A 26,223-nucleotide genomic window follows, 5' to 3' on the forward strand; every position below is an offset into this window, starting at 1 on the left:
GAGGATCAAATTCGATAAGGTGTATAAAGCCTTCCCTAAGCTTCTATCTACGAATGGCAGTCGTTATCATTTTTCCTTGCACCCAGAGAACCTGCTCTCCTGGAAGGTGCCTTTCAAATACGCCCCCTCCAGGCTCGAGCTGTGTGTGGGCAAGGTGACCTCCGCTTCCTCTTATTCTAACATCCCTCCCCTCCCCTCCCATTTCTTGAAGAACACTAGGGTTCCCTCTCCGTGGGGTTTCCCGACCGAGGCTGTCACGCCCTTTTCGCCCCGCCCATCCCCTTACCTTTCCTGACTGTCAGGTGTGTTGGGGCTGCTTCTGTCGGTGGTTCTCGTCTTCCTCCTCCCCGACCTGGCTTCTGGGAGCGTGGTCCACTGTCGCCATGGGAACAGTAAGCATCCTTGCACAAGAGGGAGGGGGAGGCGCTGGAGGCAACAGATGAGTAGTAAAGGCCTGACAGCCCCTCTCTCTCACCAGGCTTAAAAGAGAAACCATAAATTCTGAAGGAAATGATTTCCCTCCCTCCTTTCTGTTATTTTGGAGTATGTTTAGGTGTTGACGACTATGATCTCTAAAAGTAACCGGAGGGACCTAGGGTAGTGATTGTTTTGACTAGAAGGCGTACTCAGTAGCACTCTTTCCTCTCAGAGGGTTCTTCCCCTCATGGTGACAGGGGCTGGTCATGGCACCGAAGGTGAATAGGAAAACTGTAAAGAAAAAGAAAACGGAAGAGCCAGAGTTGGAACCCCTTTGCTGCTGCGAATACATAGATCGAAATGGGGAAAAGAACCATCTGGTTGCTAGTTTTTGTGATTGTCAAGATCTTGATGAAGGTTGTGACAGGTAAGTCAATCCCCCCTCCCACCCTCCCCAATAAATCTGTGCCTTCACTCCTGGGAAGGCCATTCTCTCCCCCAATTCAGATCATTGAGTCTTCTGCAGCTTAAAACCCCGGGGCACTGAGGGGCTGAATAACCTGCCCAGAGATGTGCAGCCACACTCAACCCAAGTCTTTCTGATTCAGAGGCCAACTCTCTCCATTACATAGTGCTAGCTCTCCGGGTTCCTATTGAACCATTAATATTTTAGCCATGTAAACCCTGAGAATTTGCCCTTGAACCACTTTTTTAGATATCTGAGAGTTTGCCTAGTGTTTTAGCTCCTTATGTCAAATAATGGGTTTGTGGAAGTAAATTACCCATTACTTTAATGCATAAATATCTGACTTGATGAGATTAATAGCTCGCATTTGTATAAGGTTTGTAAAACGCTTTACAAATATTATCTTGTTTGATCCTGATACCAACCTAGGAGGTAGGTGCTATTATTATACCCGTTTGACAGATGAGGAAACTGAGACATAGGTTAAGTGATTTGCCCAGAGTCACCCAGCTACTAAGTGTCTCAAGCTGGATTTGAACTCAGATCTTTCAGGCCCCATGTCCAGTGCTCTGTCAATTTTGATGTCTTGGAATAGGAATGAGGATGGTAAATTGGCTGTGGCAAAATGAATGCCTGAACAAAAAATGTAAGTAAGCTTCATTTCTTGGTTCAGGTTTGATAAATCTGGCTCTGGCCTTTAAGGAGATTATTAGGTTTACCCATCCACGCTAAGAAACTCACTCTTCAGTAACTTTTTCTCAGAGTTTTCTTTATTGGAGAGGTTAGCTACAGGATGAATGCATAGCTGTCACAGAGAACCCTGTACTCTGCAAACATAATTTTCAGTTTTGAAACATGATTTTAGAGGACCAGTGATGAAACTTGCTTTCATTACAAGGAAGGTAATGGATGCAGAATGAGATACACAAGCAAATTTTGTATGTGTGTTTGTACTGTCATTGGGGGAATCTGTTTTGCTTGACTGTATTTGTTACAAGAATTTCTTTCCTTTTCTTCAATGGGGTGAGGGTGGTGGGAAGGAGGGAAAATATTTCCCTCCATTTAAAAAAATGGCTGGGGTGGGGGTGGGAGGGTTTGCTGGGCCTCAGAGAATGTTACATATACTTTCAAATGAAGTTCTTGTATTAGTTTTGCTTAATTGTTTACTTTGTTACAAGAGCTTTCTCACTGAGTGGGAATAATCTGTAAATGTTGGTACGGTAAAAGAGAAATACATCAAAACTAAAAAAAAAAAAAAAAAAGAAACCAGATCCAAACTATTTTCATCTGAAACTTTGTTAGGATTTAAGTTCTTTAAGTGAACTTGAAGCAGGTAGTTAGTGCAGTGGATAGAGCACTGGGCCTGAAGTTGAAGTCAGGAAGACCTAAGTACAAATCCAGCCTCAGACACTTACTGGGGGCAAGTCACTTAACTTCTGCTTCAGTTTCCTCATCTGTAAAATGGAGATAATAACAGCACCTACCTCCCAGGGTTTTTGTAAGGATGAGATAATAATTGTAAGGAGCTTAGCATGGTGCTTGGCACACAGTAGGTAATTAATTGCTGATTCCCTTCTTTTTCCCCCTTAACTTCTTTTACCTTAGTCTCCTCCACAGTAAAAAGAGTGTAATAATAGCACCTACCCTGTTGGAGGATCAAATGAAAGGAGGTGCTTAATAAATGCTTATTCCCTTCCTCCCCCTCAAGTGGGCTGGATGATGTTAGGGTAAGCAAGCAACATTGCAGTGTATTATAATATTGTGTTGCTTTCAATTTTTTGTACCCTCGACCCTGAGATGCAATGTACTATTAAAAAAGGTAACCATTAAAAACCATTTAGAAAGAGCTTTTTGTACCCAGAAGTAATAATATGGGTTAACGATCCATTCTTCACATAATTATAAATGTTTTAAAATTGCTCCTATGTGGGAGACATAAGGTGAGAAGAGTAGAGATGTTGGAAACTTATTATTTCCTTATATAACTCTTGTGAGGTGAAGAAGTCATGTAGTTGCAAACTGCTGAATTGATAGAACCTATGATGATTTGAGGAGAAAAAACTAAATAGCTGGAGTTCCTCGATACAGTTGGTACATTTATGTAGCCACTTTGGACAATCCTTTAAGCTCAATGGGATCATCTTTTACCATATTCAGACAGGTATCACCTTAGTTCAGGCCCTTATCCCCTCTCCCCTAGGTTATTGTAATAGTCTTTTGTTTGAGATTGGCCTCAATTCTTCCTCTTCTGTAGTCTGTCCTCGACACTGTTCTGGTGAAGTAATTTTCCTAAAGCTGGAAATCGATCATACTCTCCACTCCTCAGTCAGCTTCAGTCGCTCCCTGTTGTCTGTAGCATCAAATATCAACTCCTCCTTTAGCTTTTAATGCCCCTCATAATTTTGCCTCAACTTGTCCTCATCTTTGTAGCTTTATCGAATGAGATTCCCAGCACAATCAAACCAACTTTCTCTCGGTTCCTCACCTCACTTCTCGTCTCTTTGCATTGGCTCTTTCCCATCCTGGGATTGCCCTCTATCCTCACCTCTGTCTCATAGGCTCTGTCTTCCTTCAAGATACAGTGCAAGTACCACCTCTACATGGACCCTTTCCTTATTTTCCCAACTACTAGTGTCTCCTTTTCAAACTACTTAATCTTTAGCTACCTTGTATATTTTTTTGGGTATTCTCTTTATGTTTAGTCTGTCTGTCTCTTTCTCTGTAAATTATATATATATAATGTATATGTATATATATATATATAATTGTCTATTTTAAAATGTTAAACTATTAATTTAATTTGACCTATTAAAGACAATTAATAGAAGTCTATTTTCTCTCCCTACCCCTTTACCCCATTAAAGGAAAAAAAAAACCACAACAGATTTCTTATAATAAATATGTATAGTCAAGTATTAGAATATTAGCTATTTGTGAGTAGGAATTGTTTCATTCACTGTATTTGTATCCTCTGTACTTAATGTGTCTGGCATATAGTAGGTATTTAATAAATACTTGTTGAATGATGTAGTAATTACAATGACACATGCTTGAAAAGAAACCAACACTTTTTTTTTTTTTACTGCTGCTTTTGAGAGGTGGTTTAGTATTGGTTCTGGGTAGTTGATGGTTCAAAATCTGTATTAAATAATGTAAATAATCAGTAAGTTTTATTGTTCTTTTGCCCTACTTAGGTTTAGTGACTTGAGACAATGCTTGTTTGATAGCCTGAAAGCTCAAATTTGCAGTTACTTTACCAATTTCTTTAGCTCTTCTGCCTGAATAATGACTTTCCCTTGACTGAAAACTCGTTGACAACAGGGACTTCTTCTTTAGACATCTTTCCTGGTCTCAAGTTTTGTTCTGCCTTGTGACATTTTCCCCTCCCCCACCTTGATTTCATCTCTGTAGGGGAGGTCTCCCTGGTGAAAAAACTTTGCCATTGCTGACTAGAGACTCTTCTGGAACTGAAAGCTGTGTGATCTGCCCAGGTCACGTTCTGGGGCCATAGTATGAATGTATGTCAGAAGATGGCCCTGAAGCTAGAAAATTCCAGCTCCTAAGCTGCCTCTCATAAACGTACCACCTCTCACTTTGCACATAGCCAGCGCTTAAGAAATATTTATTGTTCTTTCTTTTCTTCTTCTGTCTTGGAGAGCTCTTTTCTTTCTGCGGCGTGTACATACCCTATGTTGAGCACTCCCAAGTCGATGTCTTCCAGCTCTCTCTGAGCTTTAGTCCTACAATGCCAGCTGCCTAATGTAAATTTTCATTTAGATATCCCAGACTTAATGTCTAAGCATGTATTCATCTTTGCAAACTGATTCTCCCTTCCTAAATTTCCTACTTTTTATGCTTCTGACTACCGCCAGCTCTCTCCATCTGCCTACCCTTCTTTCAGCCCCCCCTTTTTTTCTTTTTCCTACTTTTTATAAATTCTGTCATTCTCAACACTTTAGAGCCACCTTTGGCTCTTCCTTCCTTTTCTCTCCCTTTGCTTCTATATCTGATCACTTATGTCTTGTTGGTTCTTCCTTCTTGAAGGCATTACCTCTATCCATTCTTTTCTGTTCCTTTTGCTAGGCCTCACATAACTTCATACCTAAATTGCAAATACCTTCCTACTTGGTATGCCCATTTTAATTTCCTCTAATTTGTCTTTATGTACCACGTCCAAATTAATCTTAAAAATTTATTATTATTCTTATTCCATAAAACTCTTAGTGGTCCTCTTTTCATCAGAAAGGTGAGGGACTATGGGGACCAGAGTATTTATTTTTTTTAATATGATTTACTTTTAATATTCATTATTTAAAACTTTTGAGTTCCAAATTTTCTCTCTCCCTTCCTCCTCTCCCTTACCCATTTAAAAGGTAAGCAGTATATCAGTTATACATGTCAATTCATGTAGAACATATTTCCGAATTAGTCATGTTGCTAAGGAAAAAAAGCAAGAAAAATAAAGCAGAAAAATTTATATTTCATTCTGCACTCATAGTTCATGAGTTCTCTCTTTGGAGATGGATAGCATTTTTCTTCTGGAGTCCATTGGGAATTGTCTTGAATCACTGTCTTCATCAGAATAGTGAAGTCTTTCATAGTTGATCATTGTACAGTATTGCTGTTACTGTGTACAGTGTTCTCCTGGTTCTGCTCACTTCACTTTGCATCAGTTCATGTGAATCTTCCCAGGTTTTTCTGAAACCATCCCCCTCATCATATCTTATACACCAATAGTATTGCATAACAATCACATTCCTCAGCTTGTTCAGCCATTCTCCAATTGATGGGCATCCCCTCAGTTTTCAATTCTTTGCCACCACAAAAAAGAGCTGCTTTAAATATTTTTGCACAAATAGGTCCTTTTCCCTTTTTTTTTTTGATCTCTTTGGGATTCAGACCTAGTAGTGGTATTGCTGGGACAAAGGATAGGCACCATTTTATAGTCCTTTGAGTGTAGTTACAAATTGTTCTTCAGAATGACTGGGCTAGATATTTCTTACACTGTCAGATCAAATCATTATATCAGTGTTTGGTTAATTGTATATCCTGTCTTATGAAAGCTTGGTGGCTCAGTGGATAGAGCATTGGGCTTGGAGTCAGGAAGACCTGACTGAGTTCAGTGGCCTCTGACCTTTATTAGCTTGTGTGACCCTAAGCAAGTCACTTAACCTCTGTCTGCCTCAGTTTCCTCACCTTTGAGATGGGGAAAATAATAACATTTAGCTCCCAGGATGGTTGTAAAGATCAAATGAGATATATATTTGTAAGGCACTTACATTATGGTGCCTAGCACATAATAGATGCTTAATAAATGCTTGTTCTCTCCTTTCCCCCTTAATTTTTTGTTACAAGGGAGGGTTCAGTGTTGGGGACAAGAGAAAGAGAGGGAAGATAAATATGTCAATATTGTAAGCTCCTTGATGGCAGAGACAGTTTAATTTTATCTTTCTGTCTCCAGTGCTTGGAACACAGTAAGTGCTTCATAAATCTTCCCCTTTCCTACAAAAGCAGAAATAAGTAGATAACTAGCATTTATATGATGATTTTAGATTAGCAGAGTACTTTACAAATGTTATCTCATTTAATTCTCATGACAGCCCATTTTACAGATGAGGAAACTGAGGCAGATAGGAGTTGAGTGACTTTCCCAGGGTCACTCAGCTATTAACTGTCTAAGGTCAGATTTGATTTTGAGTCTTCCTGACTTCAGGTCCAGTTCTCTATTCAACGTAAACTGCCTCTAATTGAGGCATGATGGAAAGAACCCTGGAGCAGGAGTAAGCAGACAGACTTTGATGCTAACTCACTGTGTAACCTTGGATAAGTCCCTTCCTTTTTCTGGGTCTCAGTTTCTATTTCTGTAAATGAGGAACTGAACTAGGAGACTAGATGATCTCCAAGGTCCTTCCAGTAGTAAAGTTCTATAATTATAAGGTCCACCTGAGATCTTACCTTTTCTGACAGTTCCAGGATATAAAGGTCTCTCCTTCCACTGAACATTTGTGGCACTTACTGTCTGCATCATTCATTCAGCAATTATTTATGTACTGCCTTTTAACATGTCTTCTATTGCTCCAAGAGCTAAGCCAGCGATGTTGGCGTGCTGCATTTGGCCAAGGAGAGGGAGACTTCTGAATCGACATCTTGGGGTTAGGGTCTTTAGGGCTTCTCATCAGTTTCTAAGCCTCTTTGATAATTATGAAATCATAGAATGTCACTGAGGGAAGTAGCCATTTACTCCAAGTCATATTTCAATAAGAATCTCATCTAGTACATGCTGATGACGGTCACTCAGCATTTGCTTGAAGACCTGAGGTTTTGAGGGGAGGGACTCTCTTCCTCCTGGGGCAGCCCCTTTTACTTTTGGATAACTAGTTTTAGGAGGTTTTCACCCACTATCAAGGTTCTTTGCTGTTTCTACCTTTTGTTCTGGGTTCTTCTCTCTAGGATTAAGCAAAACAAGTCCTCCCTCATCTGTTGTAATTGTTGTTCAGTCACGTCTGGCCCTCCATGACCCCATTTGAGGTTTTCTTGGCAAAGACATTGCAGTGGTTTACCATTTCCTTCTCAGGCTCACCCTCTTCTGTTGACTGCCCTTCAAACACTTGAGGATAAGCCTCAGGCCAAATGAATGTCCCTGGTTCTCATGTGTTCTGAATTCAAACTCCTTCACTATCCTGGACCTCCTCCCCTAAGCATTCTCCTCCAGCCTACTGAGGTCCTCCTTAAGATGTAGATTTCAGAAGGGGGCAGAGTACAACGGGATTAGCACCTCTGTTCCTAGAAGTGATGCTCCTCTGTGTAGTCTCAAATGATATTAGCTTTTTGGGGGGCTGCTGCATAACAGCTGTTCTCTCCTACTGAGCTTACAGTTGACTGAAACCCCCAGATTGTTTTCAGATGGATGGGTGAGGCAAACTCCAGCATCTCATAATTGTGAGGGTGATTTTATGGAAATAAGTTCATTGATAGCTTTTGTGTTTACATCACAATGGAAGTTTTCCCTTTAACACAGCAAGGCAGGTCAGTAAAAACCATTGATTCAGTGACTGATAGTCTTTGCAGCTAGGTGGTACAGCGAGTAGAGTGCTGTACTTAGGGCCCTTGGTGCAAATCCCACCGCTGACACTTACTAGCTGTGTGACTCTTGGCAAGTCACTTAACCTCTGCCTCAATTTTTTCACCTGTAAAATGGGAGTAATACCTACCTATCAGGGTGGTTGTGAGGATCTAAGATATTTGTAAAGTGCTTTGCAAAAAAAGTGCTGTAAAAAGCCTAGCTATTGTTGGAGAGAGCTAGATGCTGCAGTGGCTGAGTTCTGGACTTGATATTGGGACAACCTGGGTTCAAATCCTGCCTCAAACACTCCTGTGTGACCTTGAGCAAGTCACTAAATCTATCTTAGTCTTTCTTATCCGTAAAGTGGAGATAATATAAACAATAATACCTGCCTCACAGGATTGTTATAAGGATCGAATGAGATAAGATACACTGTGCCTTGCAAATCTTAAAGCTCTTTTTGTTGTATAAAGGTTGGGTCTCATGATGATGGTAATGATGGTGATGCCACATTCTGTCTTTGTAATGTCTCTTCTCTGCCTAGGGGAAGGAGGGAAGGTTGTGTCTTTATCTGTTCTCTAGGATCATTATTTGTTTTTTAGTTACTTAGAGTTTGGTTTCTATTTAGTGATATTTTAATTCACAGTGTTATAGTAATGTACATTGTCGGCTGAGTTATCATCAAAGGACGTTGGATCTGGATCTGGAGTCAGAGGACCTGGGTTCAAATCTCACTTCTTTAACTTACTGCCTGTGTGACCATGGATGACTCGCTTAATCCTTCTGGCCTCAGTTTCCTCATCTGTAAAATGAAGGAAATTGGATTAGATAGCCTCTAAGTCTTTCCTATCCTCTCCCCAACTCTACTTCCCACATATTTATCCTGTATGATCCTATCTATCCATCAGGTATCTCTCTTTTGTTCCAGTCCCACATCTTTGACTCCCTGTCTGTTCTTTCTGCCTCCATGATCCATAGGCATGTCAAACTCAGTGTGTCCAAAACAGCTCATTATCTTTCCCCCTAAATGGACCATTCCTGCTAACCATTCTCACCATTCTCCCAGCCACCAAAGTTTGCAACCTCCAAGTCATTGAATTTCTCTTCTTCCCTCATTCTGCCATATCTTCACTTGGCATAGTTGACAAGTATCATTGACTCTGTCTCTACCTCATGTCTCAAATGTATCATTGATTCTGTCTCCACCTCATGTCTCAAATCTATCCTCTTTACTCATTTGGAAGCTACCCTAATTTAGTCTGTTTTTTCACTTGAGCACCTGGCTCACCATCTTCCTTTCCTCTTCAACTCCCCTAACACCTGGAAACTTCAGCATGGTGCTTCTTCAGACTCCTTAAATTCCTTTAATCCCATGACATAATCCTTTACCCCACATCAGCCACTTGTAGGTTTGGTCACACATTTGGATCTCACCATTATTATAAGAGTTCCACTTCCCTAATTAAAAACGGACATTTCTCTTATCGTGGACCTTTCCCCAACCTTATTTCAGTTTTCATCATAGATTATTTCCCCTCCAGTGCTCTACTGTCCAACCAAACTGGCCTTGTCTCTGTTACTCATACTTAACACCCCATCTCCTATCTCCATGATTTTGCCCTGGCTGTCTCTCATGCCTGGAATGACTTCCTTGCCTCATAGAATCTCACTCACTCCTACATGAAGCCTTTTCTGATTCCCCAGTTAGTGGACCCCCACCTCATTACTTTGTATTTCCTTATGTGTGTAGGTATTTCATCCCCTACTAAAAGTCCCTTCTATAAGGGGACGATCTTTTTTTTTTTTCCCATGTTTTCCCAGTACCTAACTCATTGCCTCTAATTCAGTAAGTGCTTAATAAATAGTAGTTTAAATTATTATTTAGCTTTCCATGTATTTTGTCTGTCTAGACCTTGATGCTTTAAAACTTCACTAAGACTTTTGGATCACCCAGTACATGATTGTAGATCTCTTATGTTACCTAGTTGTGTACTTTATACACAGCAGATGTTCAGTAAATATTTGTTTCCATTTGTTAATTGGAAAAATAGCTTTTATTTTTTATAGGTTTTGCAAATATTTTCCCTTCATCAAAAATAAATGCTACCTGAGCTAAAAAATTGTTATGAGTGTTGTGTCATAGGTTCGTTGTAGTTTCTAGTCTTTTCACACCTTACTCCCTTTTCCCCCTGGTCCTTTTCTGCCATTCTTCTTGTTCCTTGGACAAGACACTCCCTCATACTTGGAATTCTTTCCCACCTTCTGACTTTCTTGGTTTCCTTCAAGACTCAGCTAAAATCCCACCCTTTACAGGAAGACTTCCCCAATCTCCCTTTATTCTAGTGCCTTCCAATTTATCCTGTCTGTATATTGTTTATATTTGGTTGTATATGTGGTCTTCCCCTTTATAGACTGTGAGATTCTTCAGAGCAGGGATTGTCTTTTTTGCCTTTCTTTGTATCCCCAGAGCTTAGCTGTCATGTAGTAGGCACTTAATAAATGTTTTTTGACTGTCATAGTAGGTATTTAATAAATGCTTGTTGGCTTGACTTGGCCTTCAGTTTTTGGTTTGTTTTTTGTTTGTTTTTTTTTGAGACAACACATGTGCTTTTTCCCAACAGGTGGATTACATGTAAATCCTTGCACCCGGAGACTTTTGAGAGAATCATGGACACAATCTCGGATCGTTTCCGAATTCCCTGGCTTAGGGGGGCCAAAAAGGTCAACATTACCATTATCCCACCACTTATCCTCCTGCCAGTTTTTCTCCATGTAGCTTCTTGGCATCTTCTGTTGGGCATTATCATCTTGACCTCCCTTCCTGCCCTGGCACTGGGGTATTACTACTTCACCCACAGGAGGAAAGACCGGACCCTGTTTTTTCTGAGCTTGGGGCTGTTCTCCTTGGGCTACATGTACTATGTGTTCCTTAAAGAAGTGGCCCCCAAAGGCCGGGTGGGACACGGACAGCTGGTTATTCTCACTTGTGGATTATTTCTGATACTCATAGCCCTACGTCAAGCCAAGAAGAATCCTGGCTACCTCAAAAGTCCAGTACAAAATGGCAGCCTTCCAAGCAACAATGCAGTTGAGTTATTAAACAGAAAAGGGCAGGAGAAAGTAAAAGGATTTTCTGGAGACTCACTGGGCAGTGTCAACAATAGAATGGTAAAGGATGACCCTAAGAGCTATTCTAGAACATTAGTTGAGAGCCCCAACAAGGTGAAGGAAGACTGGTGTGCCAAGTGCCAGTTGGTGAGGCCAGCCCGGGCGTGGCATTGTCGGATATGTGGAGTGTGTGTGAGAAGAATGGATCATCATTGCATCTGGTAAGTTCCAGGAGCCTGGAATAAGGCATTAAATTAAGCCGTCATAAAATTGAATTAAAATTAAATTAATTTAATCAAAGTTAAATTAAGCTTTAACCTAGAGTTTGTGAACTTTTAAAAAAAAATTTAATAGCAATATAGTTGGTTTTCTTTTTTAATCCTAGGTTTTTAAAATTTTATGATTTAAAAACATTATTCTGAGTAGGGGTCCAAAGGCTGATTCACCAGATTACCGAAGGGGTCCATGGAACAGCAAGAGTTAAGAGCCCCTGCTTTAAGCTAAAATAGGTTCTAAGACTCTCTGAACTACATTTGTTCTTTCCCTTCCTCAGTCTTTAGCTTCCTGCCTTTTACACCTCTCAGATATTTGTAGACTGTTATCATGCTCCCACTTAGTCATCACTGAGTCCTACAGATTTAGCTCTTCAGTCATTCCCCTTCAGTCCTTCCATTCCCCTAATCGTCATTTTAGCGACTGTCCCCAAACCTGCCCCCAATTTGTCAGCAGCCTTCTGAGGAGACCCATGGATAAATCCACTTTCAAGATTGGCTCTGTATTAGGAAGCAATGGAGTGTGATGCCTTGTGAATATGTAGCCCAAGGTAGCTTCCCTTTTCTCTCTCTCCCCACCCCCTTTTTTATTTTTATTTTTTGCATTTTAACTGGGCCTTTTGTATCAACAGTGCATTGAAACACTTGACTATCTATGTTCTTTACCCCAAGCTTCCTTAATCACTTTGGCTGCTCCATGCTGATTTCAACAGCATCTGGTAGAAAGCTGGAAGCTAAAGCTCTTTAGGTTTAACACTGATTTGGAGAAAGGGTCCCCTTTTGTACGGCTTAAGTCACCACTGATTAAACAAGAAGGAAGGCACATGTAACTTTTCAACCTTTTATAAATGGTTGATGTTTCATTTATATGAACAATCTTAGGAGGGATGGATTTGCTGCCTTTTCTAAATACACTTGAATGTTAAAAGGTAAACATATAAATCTAGATTTATATGAGTTTATCAGGTCTGAATGTTACATACTCCTTGCTTATTTCACCATCATAGTGCTTAAAAGGTGACGTTTTGTATCAAAGAGTAAATTAAGCCTGAATATTGATGTTGGATTTTTTTCTCTGTTGTGAAGTAAACTTAAATCTTCCCAAAAGGGGGGAGGGGGGAAGACCATCAGCATTAATTAGTTGTTTAGTTACTGACTAATTCTAGAACTTGCCTGAATAGCTTGTTTTCTGTTGAAGGTAGGACAAGGATGTTATTTTTGTTTTTGTGTCTTTTGTATGACTTGGTGCCTAGCGCATAGTTGGCCCTTAATAAGTGTTAGTTGATTGATTAATTAGTAATTTATTATTGTTATTTATTAATCATTAATCCCTTAATCAGTCAGGGGAATTTGCATGAAGTTGGGTCTGAGAAATAGCTGTGTTTCTTTCTTCCAAGGTTATTATGGGGGATAAGTATAGGGAGTGCAAGCTCTTGTGTTGCTGGCATTTACTTTCAAATGTGGCCTTACTTTTAGGGGTCATGTTTTCCCCAAAGAATTTTCAGGTGTTTCTCTCTTGATGCTCTCTCACTGATTATATACAGATATAGCCGTGTATAGCAGGTGTTCATATATGCACAAAGTAGATGTAATTACATGCATATTCTATTTTGGACAGGTGCCCATTTGCAGATGGGCAGATGCCCTCCATATACATTGAAAGGAGCTCTTTTTTCATACTTGAATCTGCCTATTTGCAAATGGACAAGAGTGACCAGCACAAATAGGCTTCATCATAAATGACATGTAAATATTTTTCAAGATTATCCTTCTCAGATTATGTAATCTGCTTATTTCCAAGTTTTAAGACCTATTTTCCATTCTTATCTTTGTTCCCGGAATCTTTCTGAATCTGTTATATTTCTTCCTTTACTGGTGTTAAAAGCACCTTTTAATTTAGTTATTTGCACATATTCATTAAGGTGATGTTTATTTTCCCTTCCTCATGATGTTAATAATGTTAAAATTATAGACAGGTTAGGGAGCCATGATCTACTTCTTACTTGAACTAATGGCATGAATAATGGTAACAGATCCTTATTTACAGCATGTTTTGCCCCTGTGACCCAGACAGTCACCTTAGGTTCTAAAATCTGCATTGCTGTTTGTGGTAAGTGAGTTTACCTGTATAGTTTTTAAAAAAAAATAATGGTTTCCCCCCCCCCCCACCTCTTTTGAGGATCAATAGCTGTGTTGGAGAATCCAATCATCAAGCATTCATCCTTGCACTGTCAGTCTTCTTAGTCACCTCCGTGTATGGGATCACCCTGGCCTTGGACACCATCTGTAGAGACAGGAGCATCTTCACAGCTCTTTTCTACTGCCCAGGAGTTTATGCAAACTACAGGTGAGAAATGGGTTCAAGGGGAGAGACCACGGGAAGGGGGAATGGTTTGTGTCCTTTAAGGGGACAAAAGAATGCCTTTGGAGTTAGGTCCTCCTGCATAATACAGTCAGAAATCCATCTGATGTGGTCATTTGACATAGGGAGCCACTAGGAATGGTAATAATAGTAACTGACATAGTGCTTTAAAAGTTTTTCAAAGTCTCAGTCTCTCTCTTTCTTCTTCCCTGTCTCTCTTTCTCTTCTCTTCTTTCTGTCTTCCTGTCTTCCTCTCTCTCTCTTCTCTCATACACACACATTTATACAGACATACATATATACATATATGTGTATATGTGTGTATATACGTATGTGTGTGTATATATAGAAATAAAAATTTGATCCTCTCAACAATCCTACGAGATAATGACTGTTATTATTCTCCATTATGCAGATGAGGAAATTGAGGCTCAGAGAAATTGAATGACTTACTTCGAATTACACTGACAATAACTAAACGTTTGAGGCAAGATTTGAACCCAAGTCTTCCTAGCTCTAAATCCAGCACTCTACTAGTATATGATGTTACCTGATAATTAAAATACTAATCAATCACTTGGGTGCCCTTGTAAAGTGATTAAAACTAAGAGTTTAAATCGTTGTATGTAAATACCTTTCAACTCATGCTTTCTAACTAAGCTTCACTTACTACTATCCTGTTAAGTTCTGGTGGCTCAGTTTCCCTTGACTGTCTTTCCTTCTTTATAGCCTCATCAGACATGTCCTACCTACAAAAAATGGGTGTATCTCAAGACCCTTTCCTGGGCCCTTGATACCTTTACCCTCTGTGATCTCCTCAGCTCCCAGGGGCTCAGTGTTATCATCTCTGTGCAGATGACTGTTGAGATCTATCTCTCCATCCCCAGTCTCTCTTCCTGTGCTCCAGTGCTGTGTCAGCAATTTCCTATTGGGCATTTTCCATCCTATTGGATGTCCTTTGGGCATCTCACATTCAACCTGTTTGAAACACAAGTCCTCAAGTCATCCCCAAATCATATCTCCTCCTAACTGCCCAGTTTCTCTTGAGGGTACCACCATTTTTCCAGTGATTTCCTTTTGCAAGCTTAAGTCATTCTCACTTCCATCATTGCCATATCCACTCAACTGCCACGTCTCATGGATTCTCTCTCCCCAACATCTTTAATATCCATCCATTTCTTTTCATTCATGTAGTTACTGCCCCCCCCCTTTTTTTTGTGGTGAGGCATTGAGGTTAAGTGACTTGCCCAGAGTCACATAGCTAGTGAGTGTTACGATTCTGAGGCTGGATTTGAACTCAGGTCCTCCTGCCTCCAGGGCCAGTGCTCTATCCACTGTGCTGCCCTTCTTCTTGCCCTTTGCAGTTCTTGTGTGGACTATTGCAATATCTTCCTAATTGTTCTCTTCTAATCCATCCTCCCCGTAACTAGCAATTGAATATTCCTAAAGCATTGGTCTGACCATGTGAAACACCACCAATCCTCTCCATGCTCCTCTGACACCCTCACTCAAGATGCTGCTGTGGCTCAGTGTTTCCTCTAGGATCAAATACAAACTACTGTTTTTAACTTAAAGCTCTCACAATCTGGTTTCAGCCAAACTTTCTAGGCTTACTATACATTACTCTCTTTCGCACATGCTACATTCTAGCCAAACTGTTCTATTTTGAGAGAAATTATTGTTGTAGTATTATATTAATAACTAATCATTAAATTGGGATCCAGGCTTTTCTCCTCCATTTCCTTATTAAGGCCCAGTTCTTGTTAAAGTCAGTCTCTGAAGGACATGACTGGTTGATAAGATTATCCTTAACCCTCAAGGAACCTGCTCTTGGGAGAGACCCCACCCAGCTAGGAGACCTAACTTCTGTTTAGAGTTTAAATAGAATCCAGTCTGAGTGAGTCCTTCTCCTGGGGAAAGGAGGCCCTGTCCTTGTACTCAGCTCATGAAGAAAAAAACCAAGCAGAGTGGTCTGGGTAGAGGTGGATGTCCAGACTGCTGGAGGCTACCGAGTCTCAGGATCAAATCACTTCTCAGTGGGAGCTGCAGACTTTTAGCCCACCTCCTCATTAAATGTTCACCAGTCAGGGTTGATTTTTCGCTTGTCAAAGGAATTCCCTTTCAGAAGGGTTTTTTAAGGCATTCAGGGTCTCCATTGGGGTCTTTGGTTACCGAGAGAAACCACTGTCACCAATATACTCATTATTAGCTTATAGCATGTAATATAATATATACAATATAATCATAAATCACATGATTATGTAATTATATATTAGCAATAAATTGGTTCTTAAATACCCAGAAACTCTTGTCTCTTGAGGTTTTTCATTTGTCACAACTTACTACTATTCCTTGCACACAAGAGTCCATCTCCCATCTGTGCCCTTACCTGGAATGGGCTCCCCTGCTCACCTCTTTCTTTTAGAATCCCTAGCTCCTTTCAAAGTTTGACTCAAGTTCTCCTCCCTACATGAAGCCTTTCTTAACTCTCTCCACCCCTTTCTTTAGTGACCCTCTGAAGTTAATCTGTATTTTCTTATACCTACATGTCCTTTCCCTTGATAGAATATATGGGTTTCTTGAGAGCAAAGATTGTTGCATTTCTGTTGTATCTCCTAGCACAGAGGTTAGCATACAGTAAGCACTTAATAAATGCTTGATTGTTGATTGATTAATAGCCTCTGTGACTTTTGCTTTTTTGCATTGCTCTCCTGACGTTTCTTGTGATAATGAGGTCCCTCTTTTCTAATCTTTGTGTTGGTACGTCCCAGTGTTCAGTGAGGACTTGATTAAATATCATGGCAAGCTGAGGTACTCTCAGATCTCTGGATTTGGCTCCTTCCCCACACAGACTGCTAGGGGTTGCTCCTGTCTGTTTTCTTTTTTCTCTATATTCCGACCTTGAGGCTTATTTAAGTCCAGGTGTTCATTGGTTTCCTAATATTGTCTCCTTTTCCTTCCTCCTTCTCCTAAAAAACCATTATTGGTTTTAATTTTCTTTGTTCCTTCTCTTGTCACATCAGCACCGTTATTTGAAGCCATTATTTGGTATGTTGCATGGTGAATTCAATCATCTTCAAGTTGGTCACATAATGAAAAAAGTTTGGAAATCATGAACTAGATTATTTCAATCTGCTCCCAGTTCATGGCTTGGATAAGGTTCTTACCTATCTCTGTGTGTGTGTGTGTGTGTGTGTGTGTGTGAAATTATTCAATGAAGTGGGTATCAAGTTATGCCCAAGTAATGATTCAAGCAAATTTCCATGTGCCCCCAGTAACCTGAAATTTGTAGAATCTGGGCCAGGTTAGTGGAGATTGCTGATTTTTGCCATTTTATAGCTCTGTGGTAACCTATGTAGTGAAGCATTGCAGGGGAAGAGGAGAGTTGCAGTATTGTCAAAAGAGGCAAAGGGCATCTAGTTGGTACAGTAGATAGAGCACTGGACCTGAAGTCAGTAGGACCTGAGTCCAAATTCGGCAAGTCACTTAATCCTGATTGCCTCCCAAAAAAAAGGCAGTAACTTTGAATCAGAAGGCTGGGTTCTAGTCCCATTTCTGCCTTAACAAACTGACTTTGTACAGCTTACTTCCTTGTAAAATGAGAAAATGGACAAGTTGACTCTCTCTGGACGTTTTCAGTTCTACTATTCCATGATTGAATTTATTTCTAGCTAATTCTTCATGGATGATGTCTGCACGAATCCCTACTAGCATACCCCTGAAAAGACAGTATCATGTAGAGATCAAACATCCCTCTCCCCATGTCCATGTGATACTTCATTCTTTTTAGGGTGCTTGTATTTGGAAATTAAAAAAAAACAAACCTCTTTGGTTAGCAGGGATCTGAGATCATCTTTCCAACTCATATGTGAGCAAATGTCCCTTCCTCAACATCCCTGACCAGTTGTCATCCAGGCTGTGTTGTAAGACCTCTGGTTATTGGGAATTTACTAGGCAGTCCATTCCCCTTTTGGACATCTCTCATTGTTAAGGTTTTTTTCCTTATATTTAACCAAATGTAAATTCTTTTTGTTTTTACCCATTCCCACCCGCATTCTGTCCTAAAGGAACAAGCAAAACAAGCCTAATCCCTTTTCTGGGTAACTAGGCTCAAAAAATTTGAAGATGGTTATTCTGCTCCCAGGTCTTCCCTTTTCTAGACTAAAACGTTCCCAGATCCTTTGACTGATTCAGTTAATCACCCTTGTTCTGTACACCTTAATGAGTCCTAAGAGGACTATGGGGGAACTAGGTGGCGCAGTGGATAAAGAACTCGGCTTGGAATCAGGAACTCATCTTCATGAGTTCAAAGCCAGCCTTAGACACTCTGGGCAAGTCACTTATCCCTATTTGCCTCAGTTCCCTCATCTGTAAAATAAGCTAGAGAAAGAAATGACAAACCACTCCAGTATCTCTGCCAAAAAAACCTCCAGTGGGGTTGTGAAGAGTCAGACTCAACTGAAATGACTAAACAACAACAACAAGAAAGCTGACCACGTTTTGAGGTTGCTAGGTTATGCTGTTGACTCATATTGATCCTTCAGTATAGATCTTACCTAGCTCCATCTCTGCTGTGTTATACTAGTACGGTTGTGTTTGCTTTTTTAAACTCAACTTTATGACTTAACATTTATCCTTACTTAAGTTTTATAATATTAGATGTGACCCATTATTTTAGTCTATTACGGTCTTTTTGGGTCTTGATTCTGTCATTATATTAGTCATTCCTCATAACCACAGGTTGTCCATAAATTTGGTCAGCATGCCATCCCTGCCTCCATCCAAGTCACTGATAAAATGTTGGAAAGAGCAGAGTCCTTTCAACGTCCTTGCATGTCTTATAGTTAAATATAGGGCTTCTGTGTCTTACCTGTAGGTTGTCATTGGTATCATACTAAACAGAAATAAGATAGTAGATATTTAATTAATGATATTGGCTGAATGGATTTATTCCCAGGTTTCCTTTCTGGAGTGTGCTTGAGTATACAGTAGTGCCATAGTCAAGTCTCCAAATATTTATTAAGCACGAGGCATCGTGCCAAGCACTGGTGATGCAAAGAATTGGCAGCCTTCAAGGAGTTCACAGTCTGATGGGGCAAACAAAGCATATGTATATGATAAAGTGGACATAATCCCAGAGAGAAGACACTAGCTTTAAGGGGGACAGGGAAAGGTGTGCAAGGTAGAATTTTAGCTGGGACTTGAAGGAAGCTAGGGAAGCCTAGAGATGGAGATCTGGAGGGAGAGAATTCCAGCCAGCGTGTTATCTTCCTTATCTGTGAAACGGATTATGTTTCTTGCTTGACTTCGGAATTCCCTGGTGAAGAATACCAAATACATCATATTAGAATGGTAAGGATTATCCTAATTTGTGGGAAACAACAGTGCTAAATATTGTTCTTTTTCTTCGACCAGCTCTGCTCTCTCCTTTACCTGCGTATGGTACTCTGTGATCATAACAGCAGGCATGGCCTATATTTTCCTGATCCAACTGATAAACATCAGTTACAATGTGACTGAGAGGGAGGTTCAGCAGGCCCTTCGAGAGAAGACCGGGCGCCGGCTCCTATGTGGGCTGATCGTGGACACAGGCCAGTATAACCGGGGCTTCCTACGGAACTGGCATCAGTTTTCAAGCCTGGGCACACGCACACTCCACCCCCCTGCCGAAGACATTGTCTGAAATGCCTTCTGTGCTGATCTCGGCAGGGGACGGTGCCGCGGGGATCGCACTTCCACTTAACCCTTTGGTGTCCTTTGCAGGCTTCTCATTCTAACACCAGTTTCTTAAAAGGCACTACAAGGCCAAGCTCAGGTTTTTGAGACTGTAACAGAAAGAAACTCAATATCTTCCTGACCTCACAATTTAGAGATTTTTATATTCAAATAGTGAAAGTAGAGCCATTCATTTCTGAACACCTCCCTAATGAATTCATCACCAGGAGCTGAAAAGGATAGAGATTGAGGAGTACAGACTGACAAGAGAAGTAATTTTTCACTCAGTAAAATGAAAACTGCTTCACAATTCGGGTGATGGATTTGAAAAATCTTAAGGGTGGGTGGGTGGAGGATGCTTTGTATATAATGAATATGCAAGTATTTATTTGCATAGGGACAATGAGGTTAAGAAGTGACCACTGGTTTTCACATTTCTGGGTGGAAAGTGATTGCAAATGTATCTTCTGGTATTCCAGATAGCACAGTTTTCTAGGGATAATTATATGGTAATTGTCACTTTATAAAGTATAAGGCATTAAGAAGCAGAGCAGAAACTTAGACGAACCAGGGGCCTAATCTAATGTTACACATCTAATCGTGAAGGAAGGACAATCAAATATAATTATAAAGACAATTGTTACAGTCAATATTGTGTATAGCAGTAATTTCTAAGTCTAGATGCAGAACCTTATGTGTGTGTGTGGGTATGTATATTTTTTTACCTAAGGATGTATCTGTTCAATATAAATAATACCAGTAGTAATTCAAGTTTTCCATGGTTCACCTGGTAAGGTGTTGGCGTAAGATTGTGATGATTTCCACAAAAGGAGAAGTACTTGCTTCTGCCTTGTGGGAGTGATTAATACCAAGGGCTTAATTTTTTTTTTCCATCTTAAGTATTTAAAAAAGTCAACAGTTTCTAGCAGTACGTTGCAGAACCCATGTTTTAATATTCCACTTGTTATTCCAGCATGAACTGTCATTTTGGGAAGTTAGTTGGTATCTCTTCCCATTCCACTTATATGTTGTTTTCCATTTACCCTTTTCACATCTTCTCAGTTTCTACAAAGAGGAAAAAAAACAGGGTATATACTATTTCCTCTAATTAATGAATTACTCCTTTTTCCTGATTGTTCCCCAAAATTCCACTAAATCGTGTATTCTTATTTGCACTTCAGAAAATTAAGATAGTTCAAAGAAGTAGCATTTCTGCACTAAGGGTTATTCAGTCTTAGAAAATATGATGTAGAAACAAGATGATTCAGTTTGGGGGAGGGAGTAACATCCTTGATGTCATGGATACAACCTTTTGTAAGCCCAAAGATAACCAGTAACTCCTTAAAGATGACTTTGTTTACAGCCAGTGAAGGGAAAATACTGCCACCTTTTTTTAGTCTTTCTATGAATGTTACTTTAGAGAGTTTTTATTATATCTCCATAAACTGTACATAATTCAGAAATGTCAGTACTTCCTATAACTTTCATTTGCAACTATTTCTATCCCTGGTCTCTTGGTGTTAGCTGACAGTTTTTAGCTCATTAGAACAACCAGATTTCACACAGGCCTGTAACTTGACTCCCGGTGAGAAATTGCTTCCTGTGGCAACTGACTGTAGTTGTTTATTTAACCAGTGGTAAAGCAGGAGTCCCATTGGGATAAGTACAGGAAGGCAGCATTGGGGAACGTAACTAGAGCTGTACTTCTCAAATACATAGTTGCTTCCTTGGTCAAGTGTTCCAGGGAGGGAAAAGATATTTTATAATCTTAGAAACTTGTAAGATTCTTGTCTCTATAATTTTTTTGATAAAGAAAAATGAATTTTGTTATTTACCACTTCTCCTGAGTGCCAGATGTATGGTGATGTACCTTATTTTAGGCCACGTATTTTAATTTCTTACTAGTTATCTTACTGAAACTGTTGACTACAATCAGAATAATGGGCAAGTTTTCCCTCACACTTATTACCTTCATCATACTCTTGTGAAGGTGAAAATGAACTGCAAAATGACCAAAGACAGGTGTGATTCAAGAGGTATGCATCAATCCATAGGACTGGATAACCAGCACCCAAATATTTAAAAATATGGTTGTAACTCCTTGGCTGTAAAGGAGCCAACCTTCCAGGCTCCACTTGGGAAGGAGCTGATTCCTTGGTGTCACTCTGTCTTTCTTTTTGGCATTCAATAAGTAGATGTGTGACATTTCCCCTTCCCACAAAAGCATCATTTATTGGTGTTGGAGCCTTTGGGAATTTTGGATCAGCAATTTCCAAAAGAAGCAAAAAATGTAAAAATCTATTCGAGATTGAGTTAGAATAGGTAAAATACTAACATGTTGACAGTCTGTATATTCCAATTTTAATCAGTCATTCAAGAGGGTGTCCATTAATTGGTAGACGGGGGCCTTAGCATATCCAAAAGTCCCTTTTTGGTCTAGAGCTGTATGTAGGGAATTTTCTGTTCTAGGTTTAGATGAGAAATTCTTCTATAGCAGTTTCCTAAGTGTATTCTTCTCAGCAACCCTGTGAGCCAAGTAGCAACTATCAGTAGTTGTAATCCCATTTTATAAATGGGGATACTGGGACTCTTTGAGGTTGTGACTTGCCAACAGCCACTCAGTTGAAGCTGGAACAAGTCTGTGATGGAGCCAGGATTTGAAACCACATCTTTCAACATCCAGTGCCCTTTCCACTGTACAACACTGCCTCTCACCACCATGATGACCTATGGTGAATTGCAGAGATTCAGAAGACCACGTGACATAAAAATGAGCTTTGGGTTCTCCTCATAGTCTTATCAGGATCCCATAGAGTGGGTCTTAGGGGGAAATCCACTTACTCCAGGGCACTCTAGACTGGGCCATTCTAGTCTTGGATCTCCCTTCTAGTCCAAGACTAGAAGAGGTCACGTCTCGCTTTGGTCCAGATCCACAGCCAGTGGTAATTCCTATGATCCAGTGATTATAAGCAATAGGTATGAAGCATAATAAATTATTTCCTTTCCTTTAACTCTTAAGGAAAAATCATGCCACCTAGTTGTGCTCTTGCAAATCTCATTTAGTCATGCGGCAGTCCCAGGGAAAGGAGGGAAAAACAGAATCAACTGGAAAGATTCAAAGGAAGGATTTAGTAAAGGACTATGAGAAGAGTAATGCCCAATTAGATACAGAAAAAGTGATGCAGAAGAAGCACTTTATTAAGGGCCTACTCTAATACACACAATTACCAACATAATGTCTTTCAGTTTTCTGGGGATCCTTGATGAGAATATGACCATGGGTATGTTTATTAGGGTTATTTTGCCTTTAACTATGCTGATTGTGTTTCCCTGTGTATTTGTATTTTTTTGTAGAAAATTAAGTGTTTTATAAATCTGGATCCTGCACACCAATAATTTGGTGAACTTCATGATCACCATTTTATTTTGCCTGCCATGCTGTGTGACAGCGGTGCTTTCTCGTTCTGATCTGATTATGGTCTCTTTGACCAACTGCAAAAAAAAAAAAAATGTCTTTTTTTTATTTCAGTAGTCCCAAGGACATTAACATTGCTAGCAAGGGACAAAATTTCATTGGGAGTGAGGGAGGGTGGAGGAAGGGGAGAGGGGGCAAGGGGTCTTCCAATGCCAGAAAATGCAAAGCCAGTCATCTAACAGACCACCCTGGGGTGGCAGGGAGCTCACTTTTTTTGTGTGTGTGCAACTAATAAAAGCAGAAAATGTGATCTAGAAGCACATTTTCTAATAGGATGTTTTTCTTCTTCTGTGAGGTTTCCAGCCTGCTTGAGTCTAGACAAATAAAACAGGTTTATATGGTCTTAATTAACTTTTAGCCATAAGTTACTTTTTAGAGTCAGAGAACTAGGTAATTTCACAGGACAAGCAATGGATTATAAAAAGCCTTTCACTTCAGGTTACTGTTTGAAATCCAGTTTGCCTTTTTATGTGTTTCTGTATAATGCCTATCCCTGTAGAGTATAAGCAGCTTAACAAATGTGCCATTTTAGCTAAAAAAAAAAAGCAAAAACAAAAACATAAAGGGGGTGGGGAAAAAAGGAAGATAGCCATGCCTAGCTTATTGCTGAATGAAATGCACTCCTATATTGTAGATGTTTGTTGTGACTTACGTGAAATGAGCTTGCTGGATTCATCTTTGTTCTTAATGGATTGTTATTACAGTTGCAGCCCTGTTCCTAATGGACAGCTGTCCACATTATAGTGAGTACTATGAGTTTTAGCAGTATTCAATCAACAAACATTTATTAAGCAGTCACTGTGTGCCCAGCCGTGTGCTAAGCATTGCTGTAGTATCCACAAGAGGCCAAAGACTAATTGGTTCATGGAGGTGGCTTTCTTTGGGGGATGGTGCCTACAAGTCAGGCTTCAGGCGTATTGTGCAAGTTTTTTTTTTTTCCTAGTTTAACAAGCATTTATTAAGCACCTACTCTGTGCAAGGCCCTCCCCTTGCATATCCTAAACCTGTACTGTGGTACCTTTCATCTAAAATCATTTCATGTTGTAAAGGGAAAAAAAAAAGCTTTACAACCAGAGATAGAGCCTATTGTGGCAAGTAAAACTGTATGATCTTCAAAGAAAAAACTTCTGATCATCCTTTGAAACCACTGAAAGATGTAACATCATATAGCTTGCAAATGCCATCGGTTGTGATCTACTAAACTGGGTGTTGGACTGCTTTAGTTGATGTGGTTGCTGAGGCCTTCATTTAAAGATCCCATTTCTGGTTCTGATTGTTGATTTCAGACTGAAGGAAAGCCAGGAATTTTCCATTTTAACAGCTGGGCCCAGCAGTACTGACAGAGGTGAACATATGCAGAATTAAGCCTCACTCACTCATGCTATGGAAGCTGTGTGCTATGTACAATTTGCACTGGTTTTTTTTTATATTTCTTGTATTGATATGATTTTATCACCTCAGATACAGAGCCTTTAAAATGAAGATTTCAAAATAACTGCCATTTATGTAAAATATTGTTGTGTTGTGACCAAATTGTATAAGTGGGAAATAAAATTTTCTTAAAAGGAAAAGAGCTATGTTGTGATTTATATTAAGAAAGCCTATTATAATTGTTTAGAATTTTTTTCTTTTGTGTGTGTATGTGTTGTGCCATTGTGCTAGAAGAAAATGGATACAATGCTGTACTCAGGCTGCTTTTATAGATAGATCATAGGCCCAAAGCTGGAGAGCTGGAAAGGACTTATCCTTAATGGTGATCTACTCCCTTCATTTTACAGATAAGGAAACTGAGGCCAGAGGAGTTTAATTTCAGTATTCTCTCCATTGTACAACACAGCCTTCCATTCCAAGCTATTACCAGTATGTGGGCTTCTCTCTTGGAATCTAAACTATCTACCAGTCTGCCAAATAAAAAGAAAGTCTTTGAAGCCCCACCTCATGTTGCTTTTCTGCAACACTAAAGTTCTTTTCTAAGGTCCTTTCATTAGGTTCAATAAATTGGTGAGTGAGCCTAAGCAAAGTGGATTTCACCCCCTTAGGGATTAAGAGTCAACGCCAGTTGATGATTGAGGTGACCAAAAAAAAAAAAATCCATAAATTTATGCCTTATGTTCTAGCCCTCAGCAAGACCTGCATTTGAATTCCTGCCCTGACACTTATTGGCCAGGTAGCCAGGGCAAATCACCCTTTCTGAACCATTTTTCCCCATGGGAAAAATGAAGATATTTCCTTTAATTATCTCCAAGCTTTTGTACACAATAATAGTGATACCTAGCTTTTATGTAATGCTTTAAGCTTTACAGAGTGCTTTACAAATTTTGTCCCATTTTTTTCCTCAAAGCAACCCTGAGAGGCAGGTGCCAATATCATCCCTATTTTACAAAGTTGAGGAAACGGGCAAACAAAGGTTAGGTGACTTGCCTAAGGTCAAACAGCTAATAAGTGTCTGAGCCAGATTTAATTCAGGTCTTTTTGACTGTAGGGCTATTCACCGTGCCACCTAGCTGCTTCGGTCAAGGGTTCTTAACTTTTCCAAGTGTATCATGGAACCCTTTTATAATCTGATGAAACCATGGAAAATCTTGTGAATTTTCCTTTTCTAAATAAAAGAAAATACTAAATTTCAGCGAGAAGTTAGTGAAAATAAAGATGTAATTTTTTTCTATCCAAGTTCATGGACCTCTTTGAAATCTAGGACCCCAGGTTAAGAACCCTAATCTAGGGGGCAGCTAGGTGGCTCAGTGGATAGAGCACCAGCCCTGGAATCAGGAGGACCTTGAGTTCAAATCCGGCCTCAGACACATAAAACTCACTAGCTGTGTGACTCTGGGCAAGTCACTTAACCCCAATTTGCCTCACCCCCCCCCCCAAAAAAAGAGAACCCTCATCTAGAAGATATGGGGACAGAAGTAGAAGCGAAATCAAATATGCCTGTAGGTACAGTGGCCCTTCATTTTTTTTTTTTTTAATTCAAGAGTTAGCATTTGGCCAACTGTATAGGGAAGGCATTTCTATTTTATAGCTACGGAAGAGATCTCAAAGGTAATCTAGCCCCGCTCCTGCCTAAAGCAAAAATCTTTACATCTCCATTAAGTGGTCCTCCAGCCTCTGGAAGCCACCTAAAGATGAAAGGACCATGAGTCCTGAGGATAATGTATTCTACGAGTTAGGTGAGAAGGAAAGATAGGATGTTTAAATTAGGGTGATCCTGTTACTATTTCATCAGTCTTCAGAGTATTAGTTACACTTATCAAGTTGCACTGTGAAGGCAGTTTCAGGCTTCCTTTTTCACCATGAGATGGGGAGAGAGAACCTTCATGGAAACTATTTTTACCCTGCTACAAA

At 39.9% G+C, this 26,223-nt stretch overlaps 1 protein-coding gene across 2 annotated transcripts; it reads left to right on the forward strand.

The window, feature by feature from the left end:
* Positions 1-656: 656 nt before the first annotated feature.
* Positions 657-24,418, forward strand: ZDHHC23 (zinc finger DHHC-type containing 23). 2 transcript variants are annotated; one of them, XM_027865801.1, is made up of 4 exons: positions 657-844; positions 10,568-11,275; positions 13,506-13,673; positions 19,104-24,418. In XM_027865801.1, exons 1-4 carry the CDS (start codon positions 684-686, stop codon positions 19,369-19,371), a joined length of 1,305 nt encoding a protein of 434 aa, XP_027721602.1. In that variant the 5' UTR covers positions 657-683; the 3' UTR covers positions 19,372-24,418. The 2 variants fall into 2 exon arrangements, with proteins under 2 accessions (XP_027721602.1, XP_027721612.1); XM_027865811.1 differs by having other exon boundaries at positions 13,515-13,673.
* Positions 24,419-26,223: the final 1,805 nt, after the last annotated feature.

The sequence above is a fragment of the Vombatus ursinus genome, unplaced genomic scaffold (assembly GCF_900497805.2).
Source record: "Vombatus ursinus unplaced genomic scaffold, bare-nosed wombat genome assembly UNPS02001419.1, whole genome shotgun sequence".
In the NCBI taxonomy this organism is placed as follows: Eukaryota; Metazoa; Chordata; class Mammalia; order Diprotodontia; family Vombatidae; genus Vombatus; species Vombatus ursinus.